Genomic DNA, 21821 nt, shown 5'->3' on the forward strand with positions numbered 1-21821 from the left:
GTATTAAAATGTGAAAAAAATTATAATTAAGAATAAAATTTAGAGAGTCAAAAATATCTTTTAGTCCCCAATCTTTATATAACAAAAAAAAGTCAATTAACACAATGTGTCCGATATTTAATCTCTAAAATTTATAATTATAACTCTTTAATAATTTGGCGTATACGCCCTATACACAATTGATTGTGAAAGAAGCTGGATCTCTCTAATTATTCTAAAACTTCCTATAAATATTAAATAATTATATTTCTAAAAATTAACTCTTAAAAGATTATAGTAATAAAATAACATTTTATATAAAAGTAAAAAATTCCAATATTAAAAGTCTCGTGTATGCGTGTATTTAAATTTGGAAAAAAAGAAAAAATCAAGTGATACATTCAGTAGATCTAAAACCTTATTCCTTAGCCAAGAGTATTATGTGAAATTATAATACGATTTTAATAATTTATGAAAATTTTTAACCAAAAATAAAATCTGCAAATAATAATGGTTTGGAAGGGTAGAAATTGTTGACGACTTGACGTTAGCCGACTAAGAAAGAGAAGGGAGAAAGGCTAAAACGGCACCAGCTGATCTTCTTCCTCCTGCAATTGCTTATTCAGGCTTTGAAACCCGCTCATTTCAATGCCTCTCCAGGTATTTGCTTTCGAGAATGCTTTAATTTAATCAATACATTGCTAACTTGGAATTGAACTCGTTGCTTTCTTTTGCAAGCTTCTTCATGCCTAGCGAAGTCGCAGTAATTCTACTGGATTTGAGCTGAGGATCATGGTAAAGCCTTCCATTCCTTTGATTTTTCTGCGATGCTCGTTCTGCAGTCGTTGAGATTTTTTTTCACAAAACTATGGATGCGCCTTTGTTCTTGGTTCAGAATTTCCTGATCGGAGCTTTCAAGCCGCCATGTAACGTTTCAATCACTTTTGCTGATGGAAGAACTCGCAAGCAGGTTTCATATGGCTACAGAAACTTTTACTTGCGTTCCTTTTTATTATAATGTTATTTTTAATTTTGTTGACAAACTGTAAAATTTCTGTGCTCAATCGTTGGCGACCTGTTATTTTCTTGTTGAGCAGTATAACGAAGGAATTGTATTGTGATTTGAGGGAGATCAAACTAGCTCAGTTTGTATTTTATCTATTATTTGCTTATTTATTTATTACTTTTTAAAAAATGGGAATGAAAGCAGAAATAATTCGTAATAGCTTCTGAACTTCTCATGAATCGTACTGCATTCAAGAATGTTCAACATTTGTTTTTGGCATGTAGGACTTGATAATGAAATTGGAAGCTTTTAGTTAATTTATGTAAAATTACTTCGAATTATCTTTTTATTTTTCTTTCGGTTCTATGTGAGAAAAATAATTCTATTATTTAAGTCAGAAATTTCTGTAAATGATCTTCATTTGCAATTCAATTGTATGTAATTATATAAAGTGATGTCTGCACTGGAAGTTTGAACCAATAGAGTCTAATTGTGCCGGAGGTTTTTAAGTGTCAGTTTATCACATTTAATGTGTTCCATCATTTGATTGATCATGCTGCTGTTGGGGTGAGAATCTGTGATCCAGGCTTTGTAATTTTGTTAGATCTAACACATTCAATGGCAAACTTACTCCTGGGATTTTATTAGTTTTACATAGATGTCACAGAAATTGATAAAATTGCATCTTTTCTATTTAGAGGTTTTTTAAAATAAAATATTGTTCAACCTTTACTTAATGTCTCTGTGTTCCTATAGGTTCCATTTAAAAAGGAAAATGGCCAAAATATCATGGTTCCTCTCTTTCAAAGTCAAGAAACCATTGTTGGAGAGGTATTTGTGATGTTGTGGATTGTTCTTCTGATCAAATTGATTATCTATACTTTCTAGTTGGTGCTGTTTTGGAACTGTAATATTCATAATTAATGTTCATTATGATGTTCAGGTTGTTATAGAACCAGCACAAGGGAAAAAAGTTGAACACACTGGCGTTAAGATTGAGCTACTTGGTCAGATAGGTATGTTATGTTGAATTCCCTTCAAATTCTATTCTCTTCGTGTAGTTTGAACTTTCCTGATAGAGAAAAAAAGACGCACAAAAGGAAGAAAAATTTTCTCCATGCAAAGCAAGAAAATATCTTATGTGAGAACCTATGAACACAAGGGCACTTTTCAATCATGTCACATATCTGAAGAGAAATCCTTCTAAAATATTATATCTCTAGGTGACTACAGTGGAATTTGATGTTTTTTAAATATTATATTTATGCGACTATGATCCAATTAATATATCATGGAACCACCAATCTTGTTCTCTCTCTCTCTCTCTCTCTCTCTCTCTCTCCCTCCCTTGCTTAAGTGATGCTTCTGTTAATTGGGGTACTTTCAGGCTTACATTTGGAACTCCAAGTTCCACACAGAATTTGCAACATACATAGTTAAAAATACAAGTGCAATGGGAGATTGGAAGTATGCTTCATAATAAAGTTCGTATGGAAGAAGGATCACATTCCCAATGTTCATATAACATTAGTTCTAGAAATACCTGGGCCTCTGAATTCTTGAAACACTCAAATATAGCCTCTTAATTGTTTGGCCCTTAAGTGTATGCATACAGAACACCTCTTTTTTAGAAGGTGCCCTTTTGGTTGAATATTGAAGAACATGCCAATAGAGATTGCAGTCATGGCAAAGTACTTGCTATCTTACGCTGCAATTTATGCCTATTTAAGCTCATTAAGTTGTTTTGTTTTCTTTTGTTGTATTTTAAGTATTTATTTTTTATCCTAATTAAAACCTCAACTGCATAGTACTTAGGCCAGAGTATCTGCATATTTTTTCCCATAACCCATTTTTGTTAAATTTACCCTCTTTACCTTCTAATAGGTTATATTTATGTCGGTAATAGGAAAGAATGCTAAGCTAATCTGAATTAGAACTCTTTTTCAGTTCATCTTTTGACAACAACATTGATGACATAGTAATTGCTTATTTATTGAGCCTCACAAGCAATGAGTAGCATCAATAACATGTTGTGCCTGGAAAAATCATGAATCACGGTGAAATTGTCTATGTTTGTAGACTTAACATGCAATTAAATATTTACTATTATACAATTATGTTCCAATTCAAGATTATGTATATAATTTTTAATTTGTTTTTATTCAAATATGTTATGCCCAGTGATAATTTTTCACTAATATAATTGGAAATTTCTTTTAACATCAGTCATGCCTAGACCAAGGAATTTTTTGAGGTATATTATCTTACATTAAAAAAAGAACACAATTTTTTTGTGTTTTACACTCATTTATGTGAAGCATAGGAGCAATTGCTCTACCAAATTACTTTACTGGATGTTGCAGGAATCACAATGACTGTATTCCATTGCTTTATTTTGTAAAAGGATAATGCTTAGACCATGACACCTGTTTTCCTCTTTGCAGAATTGTATTTTGACCGAGGCAACTTCTACGATTTTACATCACTTGGTGAGTGGATAAGCATTAACTTCTCATCAAATTGATGATAAATGGCATGCTCTTTATCATACAAGTCTTTGCTAGAACAAGGTTTTCTAGTTATTTTAGATGAGTTTTATTAAGTATTATTGACAGGATAATCATTATGTTATTCATGCTGCCATAATTTTATTGTTCTTTCTACAGGTTCTATGATTGGGTATTATCAGTGGATCAGTTTAGGGAAGTTTATATATATATATATATATATATGATAAGCTCTAACTCTCATGTTTCATATGCAGTTCGTGAACTTGATATTCCTGGTGAATTATATGAAAGAAAAACATATTCCTTTGAGTTTTCTACAGTTGAAATGCCATATGAGTCTTACAATGGTGTCAACGTGAGGCTTAGGTAAGGTATCCTTTTAAATTGTACTGGTCCCATTACCTAATTGAGTCGTCCAACCATCCGTACTCTCTAATTTGCACTGTATAAATGATTTTCAATTGGTGGTGGCTATGCATTTGTGAACAGCACAAACTTCTCTGGTTTTATGAATAATTGTTGCAGCTTCAGGGTTTTTCTTCTTCTCTAACCCCGTACCTCAAAATTTATTTATGTTTTCTGTTAATAATTTTTTGTTGAATTGCAAAGTTCTCTCTCCTCCAGACATTTTTTGGTTCATAAATCATTTTTTAAACTCTACAAGTGACTTTGGCAAAGACAATAGTAACTCTGATCATTTTGGGTGTGGTTGATTATCAAAAAACTCTTCTTATTATTCCTAAGGATGAGTTCTGCTAGCTAAGCATGGTTTAGATTAGTCTGACTTTATTGATTGTTGCTCTAAACTTCTCTGACATATAATCGTTTCAATTCTTGTTCTGTTTGGAAGTTAAGAATTTACTGTTGATTTCTATATTATTATCTTGTCTGATAAACTGTAAAACTCCCATCCCCCTTCCCTCTTCGCTTCTGTAAATGGAAACTAAAACTCTTTTCTGGAAGGCATATGCCAACTACTTGAGGTTATTGTGGACTTGCAGATATATTTTGAAAGTGACAATCAGTCGTAATTATGTCAACAACATTGTGGAGTACCAGGATTTTGTGGTAATGTATTTTGGCATCAGCTAGCAATGCTTTGAATCGTGTTGCTGGTGTTTTTTGCTCTTGTGCATTTTTTATTTCTAGATGTAGTCCTAAGAGCTGGAATGGAGAAAATTGATCCATATAGCTGACCTCATTTAGTTTGGGATTAAGGTTTAGTTGAGATGAAAGCTGGCCTAGAAAACTTAAAAAGAGAAATGAGAATAGAAAAAGCAAATGGTAACTGCAAAAGCTTTTGTAAATGAATTGAAGTTTATGGGACTATATGTGTATATATTTTTTATAATACATGTGATGATTAAATACATGTAAATCTATAGGCATGGACACGTGTATGGATATACGGGGGCTAAATAATGTGCATTTAGAAATTTGTATATGTTAAAGAAGTGGTATAAGAAAAAGGACTAGCTAAAATAGAAGTCTTGCAAACTGACCTTTGGACTCATTTTGAAAAAAAATCTAAAACCTAACTCCTTTCTTGGTTCCTCCAATGGATAATCATGTGAATTTGCAATCTTGATAGTATTATACAATAGCTGATTTATTGCTTTATGTATTTCTCTACAGGTTCGCAACTACTCCGCACTTCCATCAATAAATAATAGCATTAAGGTCAGGATGTGTAGTTTATCCATTTTTGCTTACTAATTTCTTTTATTTGTTATAAATAGCTAGGATCAACTCCATAAGATGTGAAACATACATTTTGAATGTTTAACTCCTCTGCATGTGATTTTGTGGTAGATATAACCGCTACTAAGTCACATTCTATCTCCCACTTTATTGGCACAAATTCTGTATATTGTGTATTAGTGAGGTTTCACTAATTGTTATTTAGAGGATTTCCTTGCACTGCTGTAATTTTATCTAGAAAATATATAGGAAAAATGACTTCTGACTTCTATTCCGTTGAGGTTTGTGCAACTCCAAGTTAATCATTTATCTTAATTGTTTGACACTCAAATATAATTTAGTGTTTCCTGATCTCTAACAATATTAATGACTTCATTCCGAAAATTGATCCTTTGTGCTTGTCAATATTCCTCTTGCAGATGGAAGTTGGAATTGAGGATTGCCTTCATATTGAGTTTGAATACAGTAAAAGCAAGTAGGTCTAAATGAGGCTGATATTAGATGATTTGACTTCATGTGATTTGAATTAAGTTGAAAGAGAGGTTTAGTCTTATATCCTCTCACTGATATTAATATTCAGGTACCATTTGAAAGATGTCATCATTGGAAAAATATATTTTCTTCTGGTGAGAATTAAGATTAAAAATATGGAGCTTGAGATCAGGCGTCGTGAGTCGACAGGATCAGGGCCTAATACATATGTTGAGACGGAGACCCTAGCAAAATTTGAGTTGATGGATGGTGCTCCTGTTAGAGGTACATAATTTTATTTGCAAGACAGATCATAGAATAAATATATATGGCTTTATTTATTTATATCTTGCAAGATACTCTCAGATAATCTGAGTAACACATCAGAGATGTTCATTTCTATTGAGGATCAAGTCCACTTAATGTGGATGCTAGGGCCTGTTTTTCTGGATGAAATGAAAAGGCAGCGCAAATCACATATACCATGAGCTTAAAATTGAAAAGCCATTTTCTCCACTTTTTCTTCTCTGTTCTCATCTCTCTTTTCTGTTCAATTATGAAATGTTTGCCAGCCATTTTGGCGGAAAAACCAGCCGAATGCACTTGATTATGGTTTATAAATTGTTAGTCCCTTTAAGCACTCATTGCAAAAAATTAACTTATGATTTCTTTCTCCTAGTAGTCACTAAGCCATTGCTTGTGAAACAATGTATATTATTTTTGAATCTTAGCTCACTGTAGCTTTTGTAAACTGTTTATCTCCTGTACTTGGTGGATGAAGCAATGTCATGTCCGATTGGTTTTTACTATATGCTGAACTCTTTCCACTGAGATAATCCAAAAATTAATTGTTTAGACCCAAATTTCTTCTCCCACCTTAAATTATCAGGAAATCTTTAATCAGTAGTTCTATCACTTTTTAAAGATAAGATGAAAGCTTAAGCCGTTGGTAAAATGAAAAGTTTAATTAATAGGGAAATTAACTATTTAGTTCCTGTAGTTTAGTGAAACTAACTACTTAGTTCTTCTATTTTCAAAAATACATTAAATAGTCTCTGTTTTTTCAAACTCTTCACTATTTGGTCCCTTTAATTTCAAACCATCAACTACTTAGTTTTTCTGTCTATGTAAAACGTCAGTAATGCTGTAAAATAACTTTAAAACCTTATTTTTAATTAGTATATATTATTTCATATATAACTATTTAGTCCATATAATTTTCAAAGAATAATTATTTAGTCCTGTAATTTCAAAATGATAACTATTTGGTCCCTGTAATTTCAAAATAACAACTATTTTAGTCCTTATAATTAACAGAAGGGACTAAATAGCTAACAATCTTAAAAGACAGGGATTATTCAGTGTATTTTTAAAAAATAAAGGGAAAATTAGTTAATAAATCATTTAGTATTGAATCAATAGTTTCTTCTGGATCAGTCTTTAACAGAAGTGGGAATAACAAGCAAATGCACCTTGTTGTAACGTCAGTCAAAACAGATGGCTGCAATGGATTTCATGCTTTGGAAAATTCAATGTCTTTGTGTCTCACAATTTGATGGTTCTTACATTTTCTCTTTCCATCATCAAAATGCATGCTTACTGTATGTTTGTTAGGGTCTCAGTAGCAGTGTTTAACTTTTTTATATATTTGATAGTCCATGTTATATTAGGAAAATGTTGAAGTTAATATGATTGTGTTTCATTAACTGTCTGCTTGAAAATCGCATGTTCATAGGAATCGTCCCACTTATGCAATTTATGATGCCCTAGCAGGTGAATCAATTCCAATCAGGCTGTTCCTAAGTCCATATGAGTTGACACCCACATATCGTAACATCAACAACAAATTCAGTGTGAAGTATTTCTTGAATCTTGTTCTAGTTGATGAAGAGGATAGAAGGTATTTTAAGCAGCAAGAGATCACAGTTTATCGGCTTCTTGAAAATTCTTGATTTTTTGTCACGAGTTGGGAGTATTCAACATGAGAAACTGGGGCAGCATGTTGGCGATGTCATTTGAAGCATTTGTTTGCTTTCTTGACAGACTTCAGCTTGGCGTTTATGGAGAATTTTTTGTGATATTTGCACGGAGTTTGTCAAATGACATACTATTTATTTTTTTATTATTTTATTATTTTGGTTTTAGTGAAACCTTTAAAATGACAAATCATAAATCGTTTAGATTTCTTAACGTTTGATTTTGATTTTGTGAAAATATTTGTATCAATTTGGTTCATTGTCATTTCTTTCATTTTGACTAGTTGGCGAATTGTTTGATTGGTAAATTCAATCAGATTTAGTAACTTTTTGTTCACTCAAAATTATTGTGTTGGTACTTCAGCTTGCCCGTCGGATTCCTGTGGCTGATTGCAATATTTTGCTGAGTGGCCTTGATGATCACAGATTACATATCTCACCAAAGAATTATAGTAGTGTCGCTGATACTATCCTTTTTATGCCTTCGATTATCGTAAAGAAATTGCTCCCCAAATGGTAGTATTGACTGTTGATTGACTGATTGTTCTTTCTTTTCCATAAATTGGTCTGCGTATTGCTTTGCAAAGGCTTGAGATCACTTTCCTGTATAATTTAGTCATGAAAGTCTGACAAAGATGCAATTGCTTTTGCTTTTTGTTTTTGCGATTTAATTCAAATCTTTCATTCTTTAACACTGAAATTCAAATTTTTAGGCCTTTGGCAATTTTATCTAAATTTCAACTGGATGGGACATAGCACGACACCTGAATTTTTCTTTGTTAATTTTATGTAGAGACAAATGACATTGGATAATCAATTTTCTTTTCTTAGCCAAGGGTATTTGTGTAATATAATGGTTAATAATATAAATAACAACTTATAATCTTAGAATATAATATTATTAAATTTACTAATGTATTATAATTATCAATATATTTATATAATTAATTTTTAAAAAATATTAAAATAGTTAACATTAAAATTAAGTTATTCTTAAAACTATAATCGATTACTATAATGATTTATATTTTTTTTTATAATTTTGAGTTAATTTTTTTTATTATTTTTCAGAATTCATCATTAAAATATGTTTTGATAATTTTATATCAAAATTTTGATTATTTATATATATATATATATATATATATATATATATATTTCATAATTTACATATTTATTTAATTAATTTAAATAAATTAAAATAATAAAAATTATTGTCCACTTTAAAATTTAAATATACTTATAAATAATTAAAGCAACAACTTATTATATGATATTTTTATATAATTAAAATTATTAATCCTTTATAACTACAAAAAGAAGATTTAAGATTATATTAAATTCTTAAAATTATTATAATTAATTTAATTATTATTTTATAATTATAATTTTATAAATTTAGATTTATTATCTAATAATTTCATATTATTATAATTATTTTAATATTTTAATATTATTAATTAAAAATTAATTTGTCATTATTCGAGTTACATTATCATTTATTATCCTATAATTTCTAATATCAATTTAAATTTTTTACCGTTCATATATATCCTAAAATTTACATATTTATTAACCTATTTTAAATTAATCAAAATTAAATGTTATTTTTATTTTAAAAATAAAATAAAATTGTTATAATTAAAAAACCAACACATTATCCAATAATTTTATGTTATCAAACTATTATTTTAATATTCTTTTTTATAATTAATTAATATTTAATTACATTTTTTTATATAATTATTAATAATTAGAAAAATCATTTATTATTGAATAATCTAACATTAATAAAATTTATATTTTATATTATTTTTCATAATTATTTAATATTTAAATGTAAATCTAATAATTCGATATATGATAATTGTTTTAATATTTTTAATTAATATTTAAACTTATTATTTTAATAATTTTATCTCAAAAAATTTTAATTTAAGTATTACCAAAATATTAATTTTTAATAATTATCCTACATGATTATCAAATAAAATTAATTAAACTCATAAATAAAATCATACTATAATAAACACTTAAATTTTAAATAAACATTAAATTTAAACACTTAATTTTAAAAAAAAAAACTTTTAAATACAACTTTAAAATCATAAATTCAATTATGTATAAAAATTATTTTTTTTTAAATTTTAAATATTTATTAAATTATAATTAAAATTAATAAAAATATTAAAATATAAATGCGAAATTATACATTTAGCTAATATTTTTGAGCAAATAGAACAAAAGAAGAGAACACAGACCCCCTCAGCCGAGATGAAATTAATTAATGAGATGACACGACTAATGATGAAAGCTGGATAATTTTGAAAGAATAGTGTATAAGCTTTAGATTAACAGTCGGATTTGCTACAGAACTATATCTACATGTTAATTAAACTACAATCGGCTTGTCTACGAAGATGAAGAACAAGGTCCAAGACTTGAAGAGAAAGGGAGCTAATATCATCATCTAGCAAAAAAACCAATCTTGTAATCAAACAAGAATCCAAACGGAAAACCTCTTCTCAAAACATTCAGTCCTATTTTCTGGGACCTCATGTCCGTATCATTAGAATACAAAAACTAGGATCTGATGAAAGCTTTAAAGATCAACAGTGTGATTAAATTACCTCTAGTACAGAGTATCAAATAGCAGCATCAGGACACTTCCCTTGGAGTTTATGCCAGGTGCAAAAATAACATATGAAATAACCAGGACGCTGGCCGACTACATTTTCAACTGAAAAAATAACTATAAAGTCACTATAGCAGCCACAATCAAAACATTAATTGGGATGAACCAGCTAGGCACAAAGCACAAATTGCAAAGTGTCGCAGGACAACTAACTTGCCAATTGTAAAACCAGAAACTGAATTCAAGATGACCCATGTCAATTAAAAGAAACTTCATGCAGATATATTCTCAAGCACTTTCAGCTCAAATTTTGATGAACATCACAATAAAATTGCCAAAAACATATGTTCATATTCATAGAAATGTCTGGGGCTAAACTTAAGATGCAGGCAGGCAGCAACAAATGATTAGGCATAAAAGCTTACAAAATTCAAGAATGTAAAACATTTGCCAAGTTGTTGCCCTTAGTTAACATGATTTGACTGATCATATGATGCGAGAATGAGGAGGAATCTGATGACATTTGGGATTGATTCTTCATATGATATGCCTTTCCACCAGACATTGCATGCATTCAGCTAAGGAGCAATTGAGCAGCCATAGCCTACATCTTAATGACACGATTTTGCTCCAAAGCAACTAACTACAGCAACTTGAATAAGTAGTTTTGTCTCCCACAAAAAGGAGGCACGGACTAATAAAATAAAAACAATATGCCACCAGAACCATGAAAATGATCATAGAAGATATACATACATATATACACCAAAGTAAGGGACTATACACATACATATATGTACATATGTATTTGTATATAGAATCATTTTAGGTCAGGCTTCATGTTTTTAAGATAAAGTAAGTTTAAGGAAAGGAACCCTGCACTTGAATTCAGAGTTAGCTCTTGCATTTCAATTCTTAAGATCCCTTCTATCAATAAAAAAATTGCTTTAAATTATGAATGACACACTATACTTATCTTACAAATGATCAACACAGCTATGTAGAGAAGAATTTGATATGCTGTGTAATCAATCAACTTTCTATCATTTTTTTCCTTGCCAAAATTGTGAAGTTCTGAATGTTTCAGATGCTGTAACTGTTAACCTGTACAAGAGTTGTTAGGTCCAATGCATTTCCTAAACATATTATCTGCCAATCTCCTAGTCTCATCTGTCCTTGCATGCTTATGAAGGCCATGTACTAAGATATTATAAGTCCATCCTTTAGGCTTAAAACCTTTCTGGCATAATTTTTTGAACAACTCGCATGCATCATCCATTTTATCCATACCTAGTCTCCTCAATAGCATATTGTATGTGTAAAGATTAAGTGGGAAGCATAATTCAATCACTTGTTCCCAGTTAATATTGTGGCTCATTTGAATGCGGCCAGAAAATGCACCAATCAGTTGGCCGAGGACTGATAGATTGGGAAATTTCTGCACCTCCCTCACCTCAACCCAAGAATCATAGAGCTCTAAACTTCTCAAGGAATGCAACAAAAGGGTGTTACCAATGAAGGATGTAACTGGGCGCCCAGCTTTCTCCAAGTCAATAATAAGATGTACCACCATTTTGTATTCTTTATTCCAGCACAGCAGCTTTATAAGCTCCTCATAACATTCCCCGGTAGGAAACCTTCCATTACTCTGGAATTCCCTGAAAAAATGCAAACCAAGATTGACTTTCTTGACTGCACAAAGACCAACAACCATGGTTTCGTACAGCTTACTGCCGATCTCTCTTCTCTGACGCAAAGCATCAAAGAAATTTATAGCATCAGATATTCTCTCACTCTTTAGATAACTTTGTAACATAAGAACGTCAGATCTCAGGTTAGGCTCAATCCCGCTTCTCTGCATCATCTCAAACACTTGTCTGGCTAATTCAGGCTTCTTTGCATGCCCAGCTCCATCAATGAAGAAGTTAAAAATCTTACAGTCAGGTTCATGACAAGAGAGCTGCATTTCCAACAGCTTGAAGAACTGAATTTCTGGGTTTTCCATATCATACAAACTGCAAACTACAGCTCTAAACAAAGTTCGATTAACCATATGACCTTTATTTTGCATTTCAACAAGAAGCCTAACAGCAATATCCCCCTTCTTTAATTTTATAAAACCATGAATCAAGTTTGAGTAAGTAGTCCTTGTAGCAACTATATTCATTCTATTAAGTTCATTGAGTATCAAGTAACCATCTTTTGGCCTCCCAGCGCTGCATAGAGCTGATATAAACTTATTATACAGGGAATCACTTGGCATAAAATTCCGCTCTAGAGCAGCGAGAACCAGCTGTGTCATTATATCAAGCTTGCTTTCTCTACAAAAAGCATCTGCAAGTATATAAAATGTTCTTCTGCCAGGAAAATAACCTTGCTCAGTACAATCCCTCAACATATTGTAAGCCTCATCAATTTTCCCCTCCTTGCATAGAGAATCTATGAGATAATTACAAGCCATGCTACTAGCTGAAAATCCAAACTCTGATTTGCTATTATACAAGTCAACTGCAACATCTACCATTCCAGCTTTGCAAAAGAAACACAATGCAGCGTTCAATGTGACTTTATCAGCAGAAACCCCACCCTCCATCATCTCCATCAGCAAATCACAAGCTTCAGTGAGACGGTTCTCTTTTAAGAGCCTCCATAGCAAAGCATTATACCGAAAAACCTCCGGAACATAGCATTCTAATGACTTTTTCCGCTGCAAGAACTCCAAAGCCGAATCAATCTTACCAGCCTGAACAAGATTCCTAAGCCACACGTTATAAACAGGGCCTATGGGCAACACCCCCAACTCCCTAAACTCCTCAACCACCTGCCCTGCCTTGTCAAACTGATCATTTTGACAAAGCGCAGTCACAAGAACACCCACCGCGTCCCCATGGAGATACCCATCGCCGAGTAGGTTTACTCGGCGCAAATATGACTTGGCCTCATCCAGTAGTTTCTGCTTACACAAACTCTTTACTACTATACAATGCGTTACATGGTTCTCGAACCCCCTAAGAGAAATCTGCCTGGAAATAGAGCCAACAGCATCAAAACAATTCTCCTCGACCAAAGAATTGAGAAGAACATGATAACCCAAGTAATCCAAGTCAAAACCCTGAAATCGCATTTTACCGAACATTTGGAGTGCAAGTTGTGGCTTCCCAGCCACAGAGTACCCAATTACCAAAGTGCTGTAAAATCCAAATGAACCGAGCTTCTCATTGAGAAAGCCGAAAACCATATCATTATCAAGGAAATCCATCAGGAGACGCATAAGCTTGGCCTTGGAGAGGATTTTGAAGATGGCGTGGAAGGTTGAGCGAGTGTGGCGAAACCCATGTTGGCGACCAGCCCAATCGAAGAACTTAAGGCAAGAGAAGATGTCATTCTTGCTATTCCCATAATAAAGCACCTGTCTGACCAATGACTCTGTGAGGCGGAGACCCAATTGGGACAGCGCAAGATCATCCACCTTATGCTGAGCGCTTAGGATCTCGAAAATCCGATCCAAGTATTCGGTATTTCCGAGCTGCAACCGTTCCTTAAAGGATTGAACAATGTCCTTGGAATTAAAGATGGGATTGAAGCTGCATTGTTGAATTGGAAATACAGGATTATGAGCAGTGGAATAGCAAGAGGGAACGAAGAATTGTTGGTGGGTTGGGCAATTCAGATTCAGACGACTCGAGAAAGCAGCAGGAGCAAAAGAAGAGGAGGCAGATGTTGAGAAGATTGTGGTTCTGTTGAAGAGAAGTTGTGAGTAGAGTGAAGCCTGCTTTGATTTGGTTATCAGCATTGCTTTTTGCGTTAATTTTTGGAGCAGTCGAGGCTCCTCCTAGGCTCTTGTTCTTGGAAGAAGCCCCCATCTCTCGCTCTCTGTGTCATCTGTTTCTTTCCTTCGGCTCAAACATCTTCTCTCTTCTTGCCTTCACAACAAAAATTCACGCCTTTACAGTATCCAATAATTTAATTTTGGATTAATTTCACTCAATTTTAATTTATATCACTTTTAAAGTTTTCATTGAAGTGTTTATTGTCTATTATCACCAATTTATAAATTAACTTATAATAAACTTGAATTTATTATTCTTCAATTAAATAATTGTTTCACAAGTGTCCTCTACTTTAAATTATATTACAAAAATTTTAATATTTTAATTTATTATATAAATAATTTTTATAAAAAATATATTTAAGAAATAATATAAGATTTAATATATAAATACAAGTTTTTGTAATTATTCATTAAAAAATTTTGCCCAATTTTAATATTGAATTGAAGAGAAGTGGATCATCAAGCTTTGTATATGGTAGCTCCTGGATTACAAGAGCACACATGAAGTCAGGCTTTTCAGCCCATTTTGAGAAGTGGGATTCCGCTCCTTATGCAATAGGTGAGAGACCAGTTCATCAATTGCCCCAAGTCTCATGCTGGACTGCTTATTCCAAAAATATTATGTTGTAATCTTCCCACCTTGGATGCAAATGCTGCAAAGGAAAAAAGAGCTAAACTCCTTTGCTGAGAACATATGCTTGGGCTTGGCAATCTCCAATGCAGTAAACTGCATCCTCAACTCAAGATCTTCAACCAGAGCTTCAAACTGTAAGGCAGAGCTTAGGTGTCTGCCTCCTAGGCCGAGGTAAGAAAATAAAGTATATACAGACACAACATGTGTCAAATGAGGTTTGTCCATTGTGCACAGCCTCCCCATGCTTGTTCTTTTTCTTTTTCTTTCCCCATTAATATTTTTGATAACAACATAATATTTTTTGAAGCAAAATATTTTTTGATAACAATTTATTTTTAAGTTTCCCCATTAATAAATCAAAAATATTATGTTAATATTTTTTATTTATTTTTGATATCCCCATTAATAAATCAAATATAGTGCACAGCCTCCCCATGCTTAGGTGTCTGCCTCCTAGGCCAAGGTATGCCCATGTTCACGAAAAGAAGCAACTCAATGATTTCTCCACTATTAACCATTATGGATTTGATTGAGCACAATACACAGAAAGATGCATAAATTTTCACTAAGACATATTTAACATAGTGTAATTTATAAAAAAAAAATGTTATATATATTAAAATTACCTAATTTGAATACTAATTATATTTACAAATTTTTTTTAATAGTTCAAGTAACAAATGAAAATTAAAAATATATAACTGAAGTAAAGCTCAGTTGTGGAAATAATAATAATTTTTTTTTTAGAAAGCAATACTGAGATTGTTCAGCCATGCCTTAATCCTCATGCAACTTGAATTTATTTTGAGATGATTTAGACAAATTTCCTTCTGTTTTTTTTTCCTTTTCTAAGAAGAGATGCTAATAAAGAGAATTTAATGATGATGATTGCTTATAAATGGAATTAAAAATTAGGTGGACTCTTGATTTTTGACAATAAAATCCAAAATTTTATTGATCAACCCCGAATTGGAAATATAATGAAAATAGAAAAGGAAAGGGAAAATAAGAGATTAAAAGGGAAAGAGAAATGAAGAGAGGGGAGAGTTAGCTGGTTCTCTCTCCTCTTCTGTCTCTCCTACTTTTGCTCTTATGGTGCCATGTCTCCTCTCCAATTGAGTTAGGCTTCTTTCTCTTTCATTCTCTCACTTATTATTATTCAAAAACAAAATCTAATTCTTCTTCTCCTTTCATTTAATTCTCAGTGTCATCTCTCTCTCCTCTAGATCTTTACTTCACTCAGCTCTCCTTTCTTTTTCTCACTGTCAAGCACCGCTCTCTTTTCTTGGAAACTTCTTTTTCCTCTTCTCTTCAATGTTTAATCTAATTTCATGATATGGGTTTTACTTTGCTGGATCTGGGTATTATTATTTTCATGTTTTTTGATTGGTTATCTTTTGTTTTCGTCAACTCCTCAAATGTGAAGCTCCAATTTCACTCATTATGGGGTTTATGGGTTTGATCGGGTCTCAATTTCCAGCTTCCATTTGTATGCTAGCTATTGTTTTGCAAATCTGATTCAATCTGTTCATTTTTTCTCATTTTTTTTTTCAGTTTTCAATTGGGGTTTAAGGGTTTTGGCAATTTTTTTCTCCAATAATTTTGTTGATTTTGGTTTTTGTATTTTAATTTCTTCCATTTCATTATCCCATTCTTGTGTTTTCATTTCCTGGTAGTTTTATTGAGTGAGATCATAGGTTTTAGTCTGTGGGAAGGATTGGGAATCATGGGTACCTCATTACTCAATTGAATTTGGCAACCGGCACACGTCTTATTCTATCCAGGTAAAAGAATTCTGTCCACTTGCATTACATTCTATTTTGAATTTTAGTTCATTTTTGGTGTAGTTTGAAACATTCTATAAAAGGAATCAAATGTAGAAAAGCATCCAATTCCAATCGACTGAGAATAGTGCTACAATTGAACAATTTGGCCTTTTCCAAAACTTAAACATAGCGAGAATCAAGAGTGCACACAGATATGATAAAACAAAGGGTTCACAGTGGTATATCTTTGCTACTCTTTTAGCAATAATGTTCAAATGATTGCACCAGACGTACCAAAAGTCTTCTTAGTTCTAATTTGCAGTGGATGGTTTAGTGCTTTTCCGTTTTCAATTTACTGTGCCAGTGAGCCTTTTGGTTTCGCATGATTTTCCATCAATTTTGTGGATATTCATTTGTTTTATATCAAGGTCATTCGTAAAAGCTTTCTACAATATATTATTGTTTGGGACTTTATCTTTGGTTTATCATTTCCTATATTGAAATGCATCCTCTATCCCAATTGCAGTTTACGGTATTCATCTTTTTCTTTTTTTTTTTTAAAAAAAAAAATTCTGAATAAATTGCTTAACCTACGAATGGCCTTAATTCATTTTTTTTTTCAGGCATATTTAGAAGATGAGCAAAATGACAAATGGAGGTGAGGACAATAAAAGGTCAAAAAACCGTCGAGATTCTCCATCAGTTGAAGAAGCCAGTAATGGTCCCTTGAAGAAAGGCCCATGGACCGCAGCAGAAGATGCAATTTTGGTGGAATATGTCACTAAGCATGGAGAGGGAAATTGGAATGCTGTTCAGAAGCATTCAGGGCTCTCTCGTTGTGGAAAAAGCTGCCGCTTGCGATGGGCAAATCATCTAAGGCCTGATTTAAAGAAGGGTGCATTCACTCCAGAGGAAGAGCGGCGCATAATTGAACTCCATGCAAAGATGGGAAACAAATGGGCGAGGATGGCTGCAGAGGTTGGTAGCTCTGGTATTTTGGTGGTTATGTACATTACTGGGGTACTAACTATAATCATGGACTTGAGCCAGGACAATAGATTCTAGCCTACATGCCTTCGCAATAAGTTCTATGTTAAGTGGCATATAGACAGATAGGATAGAGTTTTTTTTCGGTTTATTCTGAATCTTAATAATTTCTTCAATAATGTTGTGTATCTGAATGTTTTTCTAGAAAAGTTAGTATCTGCACTAGAGTTTAGGTTTGGCAAAAATTGCCAATAATTGCAGTTGTTGGAAATGCAGTTTTGACTTATGGTTATAGCCACTGGTTTTAAACCTAAAAGCTCAAGGGCAGCCAACTGCCAAGGTCCTTGGAAACTGGGTATAGGCTGCAGCTTAATTCCCAAATAAGGGGTGCATCTATTTCCGAGAGGAACATTACCACATAGCTTTAGAAGATCCTGGGTAGTGTTCGACCATAACACTGGATAAATTTCATTTGACTTCTTGGTGATGATCTCCTACAGGTTTCTGTTACCATTTTACTAATCCATGTTGTAACAATTTAAAATTGCAAGAGAGTATTTTCAAGTGAGAGAGGAAATCCAAATCTAAATAAATGTCTGTTTAAATGTGTGAGTACATGAGGGATGGCACTACAATAGGTTTCTAGATTGGAAAGACCTCTTGCCCACGGGGCAGCTAGGAGGGACAATTATTGATGTAATACATCTTATTCATGATAGTTCATTACAGCTTAAATAATGATATATGTTCTTAGAATAATTTAATAATTACCTATTTTCCTGGTTAAGTGAAAAGTATGATAACAAATGATCCCCTGTTAGGTTTATGTAAATTTAGTTGCTGATAGTATTTCTATTTTATTTTATTTTTTTCCAACAACAATGGTTTATCAGGACTAGTGAGACAGACTAGTTAGATTCTGAAATCATGGCAACACTGCAAATGAAAAAAAAAGAGTACAACATCTAGTTTCCCCCTGATTGCTATATTCTTTGAAAAATTCTTGCTATGCATAATACTGATGCTTAGTAGTGTAGCACCATTTTGATGTCACCATTAGAATGCTTTTCATGATACAAATTATGTTCTGGTCTCAAGTATTCGTAGTTGAAGTTGTAGAATGGGAGATGCTATCCTTTTCTGCATGGTGGTCATGGCTGAATCCTCTATTCAGGTCCAAGATTCTAAGCTAGGACTTGTAGTGTGTTTTATTCTTGTATGAATTTTGACATTAGGGATGTGGCTTGAGAGTTGAGACATTGATACTGTTCAGAATGTTCAACATTTGAAGTTAACAGTTAGCTTTTAGATATTCTAAAATGTTGTATACAACATTAAGTGGCATGAGCAAAGACGCCTTCAGGTGGATATTGATAAAGGGAGCTGCTTTGATGTTTCAATGAGCTTTAGGGAGTAAGTTTCTATGAAGCTAAGTTTGACTTCCTTTAGATAAACCTTAGAAGCCTAGAATGAAAAGGAGATAAGTGGCTGTAAACTTTACATTTCTAATCACTAGAATGCTGTACTTTAATGTGAAATATATGTTTTTATCTCTTTCATTTCAATGACCAGTTGGCTTCTCTCTGAAAAAGGAAAAAAAAAGGATAACTGATAGCTGTGGTAGTACATGGCTAATCAGTTAGAATTAAGTGTAGCACCTGGAAATACATGCCACTCAGCTTAAGAAAGATGGAGAGTTGGCCGAGATGAGCTCTAAATACTTTCCAAATCTCCTCCAAACCACTGGTTCCAGATCCAAATAGTAGTATCAGGTCTCTTCAAATGGGTGGATGAGCAATTTCTTCATTTTTCTTCAGAATAACACCTATGGGTCATCTGGGCTTTGGAGCATTTTCATTTTTGAATGATCATTGCAAAACCTTTGTAGTTCAAGTTTTGCAGCAGCAAGAATATTTTTGCTATGTTGAGAAAAAATAATGGCTGTTCCAATTGTGATATCCACTTTTTAACATAATTTCTTTTGCAGTTGCCTGGACGCACAGACAATGAGATAAAGAACTACTGGAATACAAGAATAAAGAGATTGCAACGTGCTGGTTTACCAGTTTATCCTCCAGAAGTATGCCAGCAAGTATTAAATGGAAGTCAAGAAAGTCAAAACATGGGCACACTACAAAATACAGATGCATGTGGTCCGGATCTGATACAGTCTGACCATTTTGAGATTCCTGAAGTGGAATTCAAGAATTTAGAACTCAATCGAGGACTTATTTATTCACCAACAGTTCTTGATATTCCTACAAGCAGCATGCTGAAATCAGGTGTATGTTCCTCCCATGGCAGTAGCTTTATGCTTCCAACTATGCATCCTCACAAACGCCTTCGAGAATCACAGACCATATTCCCTAGTCTGGATGGTGGTGTTGGCAGTGGCCTCTCAGCATTCAATCAATCAACAGATTACTTTTCTGAGAAGATCACAGAATCCTTTGATATATCTTCTCAGTATGATTCTCATACGAACACCTTTGGCCAGCCACCACTGTGTGTTCTTCCTGGCAGTCATGCCCTATTAAATGACAATTCTTCTTCTTCTGAGCCCTTATGTGGGGCTATGAAGTTGGAGCTCCCTTCACTCCAATATCCAGAAACTCAACAAGATAGCTGGGGGACACCTAATTCCCCATTGCCTTCACTTGAGTCTGTTGATACTTTGATTCTGTCTCCTCCAGCTGAACAGACTCAATCAGATTGCCTTTCACCACGAAGCAGTGGTCTGTTGGAAGCAGTACTATATGAATCACAGACTTTGAAGAACTCAAAGAAATGCTCTGGTCATCAGACTTCAGATACTTCTGTTGCAACTGGTGATGTAGAGGATTGCCCCTTCAATACCTATAACACAGAATGGGAAGTACATCATGACCCAAATTCACCTTTAGGTCACTCTGCTGCATCAGTATTCAGTGCATGTACTCCTATCAGCGGAAGCTCATCAGATGAACCAGGTGAGAATATTTTACACTGCAGGACTTCCAGGAATGTCTTATTGGTAATGTTTTTGTATTTCATATAGGAGTTGATGGTATTTTATATTGCAAGAACTTTCTGGGACTTTGCTCTTTTGTCTACTTTAACATGTGTTTTTTGTAGGATTTGAACTCAAGCCTGAAACAACCAATCAGGTTTCAACCCCATACATTGAAGGGAAAGAAGCTCCCAAGCAGATTGACTTTACAAGACCAGATGTTTTACTCGGTTCAGGCTGGTTTGGGCTTGGCAGTGGGTTCGTTAACAACCAATCTGTACGAACTGATGAAGTAGGAGCATGTCTTGGTGATGATATTGATAGCGAATGCTAGCAAATGGATGCTCAGAATTTTAATCAAGATTGCAAGTGAGAGAACTTGCCAATTTGTTAGCTCTGATGCTTTATTCATCCTTCTAACTGCATTCACCCTCATTATCTTTTCATTATGATTTGCTGAGAGGTTCTCTTTCCAATATCTTGTGAACTATGACATGACAATTTGCATGTTAGTATGCTTGCATATCTCTTGATCATTTCTTTTCGTAGCAGTGGAGAGGTTGGATGATTTTATGAAACATTAATTTTCTCCTTTTGTGTAATGGCAATCAATAATCGAAATTTTGCACTATAATCGCAAAACTTGAGTAGTTTTGATGTCAGACTTGGTCAATGCATTGCTGTGAATGCCATTCAATTAGGGGATGCATTGCTGTCGAGGATCTAAATCGCTGAACTTCTTTTTAAAATTGCTGAATTGAGCTGGTTGGTTGTTGAAAAAAACTGACCCTGATTGTGAATTTCAGCTCTATTGTTTCAATCGGCAATTTCATAGGTATATCTGAACTCAACTTGGACTTGATCGTAACCTAAGATCCATGTCCACATTATTATGGTTACAGCCGTAGCACACTATTTATGATTTAACTCATGGGGCAGGTCTGAATGCGTTTAGCCCTAATGTCCTTTTTCACTTTCTACCAACCAGGTAGAAGACTTCATCAGAGAGAATCCTAATGCTAAACAAAATTGGGAATTGAAAGTCGCGTTGAAGAACCCTAAACTTCTTCTCCTACCTTATCATTGAAGTCTTTGCCTGCCTGATGTGTGTGCTCAGTCTGGGTTGATTTTGAATAGTGATAAGCATTAGGTTAGTTCAGTTCAAAATTAAACAGAATTGGTTCAAAATTAAATAAAATTGAATTAGTGTTTAAATTGAACAGAATTGTGAAATTGAATCGATGTTCAAATTGAACAGAATTGAATCTGAATCGATTTTGAATAGATATGAATTTAAATTAAGTGATTAGGATTAGATTTTTCGCTCTCTTAAAT

General features: G+C 33.2%; 3 protein-coding genes across 6 annotated transcripts; 2 read left to right on the top strand and 1 right to left on the bottom strand.

Annotated features, from left to right (window-relative positions):
- Window positions 1-394: 394 nt before the first annotated feature.
- On the top strand, window positions 395-7916 carry LOC110610101 (vacuolar protein sorting-associated protein 26A). 3 transcript variants are annotated; one of them, XM_043954242.1, is made up of 13 exons: window positions 395-576; window positions 608-639; window positions 718-774; window positions 875-949; window positions 1742-1816; window positions 1929-2001; window positions 3430-3474; window positions 3750-3861; window positions 4497-4563; window positions 5131-5175; window positions 5616-5671; window positions 5777-5952; window positions 7441-7916. In XM_043954242.1, the coding sequence occupies exons 3-13, from the start codon at window positions 772-774 to the stop codon at window positions 7617-7619; spliced, it is 906 nt and encodes a 301-aa protein (XP_043810177.1). In that variant the 5' UTR covers window positions 395-576; window positions 608-639; window positions 718-771; the 3' UTR covers window positions 7620-7916. The 3 variants fall into 3 exon arrangements, with proteins under 3 accessions (XP_043810177.1, XP_021605661.1, XP_043810178.1); XM_021749969.2 differs by having other exon boundaries at window positions 396-639; XM_043954243.1 differs by lacking the exons at window positions 395-576; window positions 608-639; window positions 718-774; ... (2 more) ...; window positions 1929-2001; window positions 3430-3474 and adding an exon at window positions 3494-3555 and having other exon boundaries at window positions 3652-3861.
- Window positions 7917-9880: 1964 nt separating this feature from the next.
- Window positions 9881-14241, bottom strand: LOC110606272 (pentatricopeptide repeat-containing protein At1g71210, mitochondrial). Its single transcript, XM_021745026.2, has 2 exons — window positions 10274-14241; window positions 9881-10113 (listed from the first exon to the last, which is right to left on the bottom strand). The coding sequence occupies exon 1, from the start codon at window positions 14069-14071 to the stop codon at window positions 11378-11380; it is 2694 nt and encodes an 897-aa protein (XP_021600718.1). The 5' UTR covers window positions 14072-14241; the 3' UTR covers window positions 9881-10113; window positions 10274-11377.
- Window positions 14242-15729: 1488 nt separating this feature from the next.
- LOC110604666 (transcription factor GAMYB) lies at window positions 15730-21120 on the top strand. Of its 2 annotated transcripts, none has more exons than XM_021742929.2 (4): window positions 15730-16528; window positions 17134-17488; window positions 19485-20466; window positions 20612-21120. In XM_021742929.2, exons 2-4 carry the CDS (start codon window positions 17147-17149, stop codon window positions 20818-20820), a joined length of 1533 nt encoding a protein of 510 aa, XP_021598621.1. In that variant the 5' UTR covers window positions 15730-16528; window positions 17134-17146; the 3' UTR covers window positions 20821-21120. The 2 variants fall into 2 exon arrangements, with proteins under 2 accessions (XP_021598621.1, XP_021598631.1); XM_021742939.2 differs by having other exon boundaries at window positions 17144-17488.
- Window positions 21121-21821: the final 701 nt, after the last annotated feature.

Source organism: Manihot esculenta, chromosome 2 (assembly GCF_001659605.2).
Source record: "Manihot esculenta cultivar AM560-2 chromosome 2, M.esculenta_v8, whole genome shotgun sequence".
Taxonomy (NCBI): domain Eukaryota; kingdom Viridiplantae; phylum Streptophyta; class Magnoliopsida; order Malpighiales; family Euphorbiaceae; genus Manihot; species Manihot esculenta.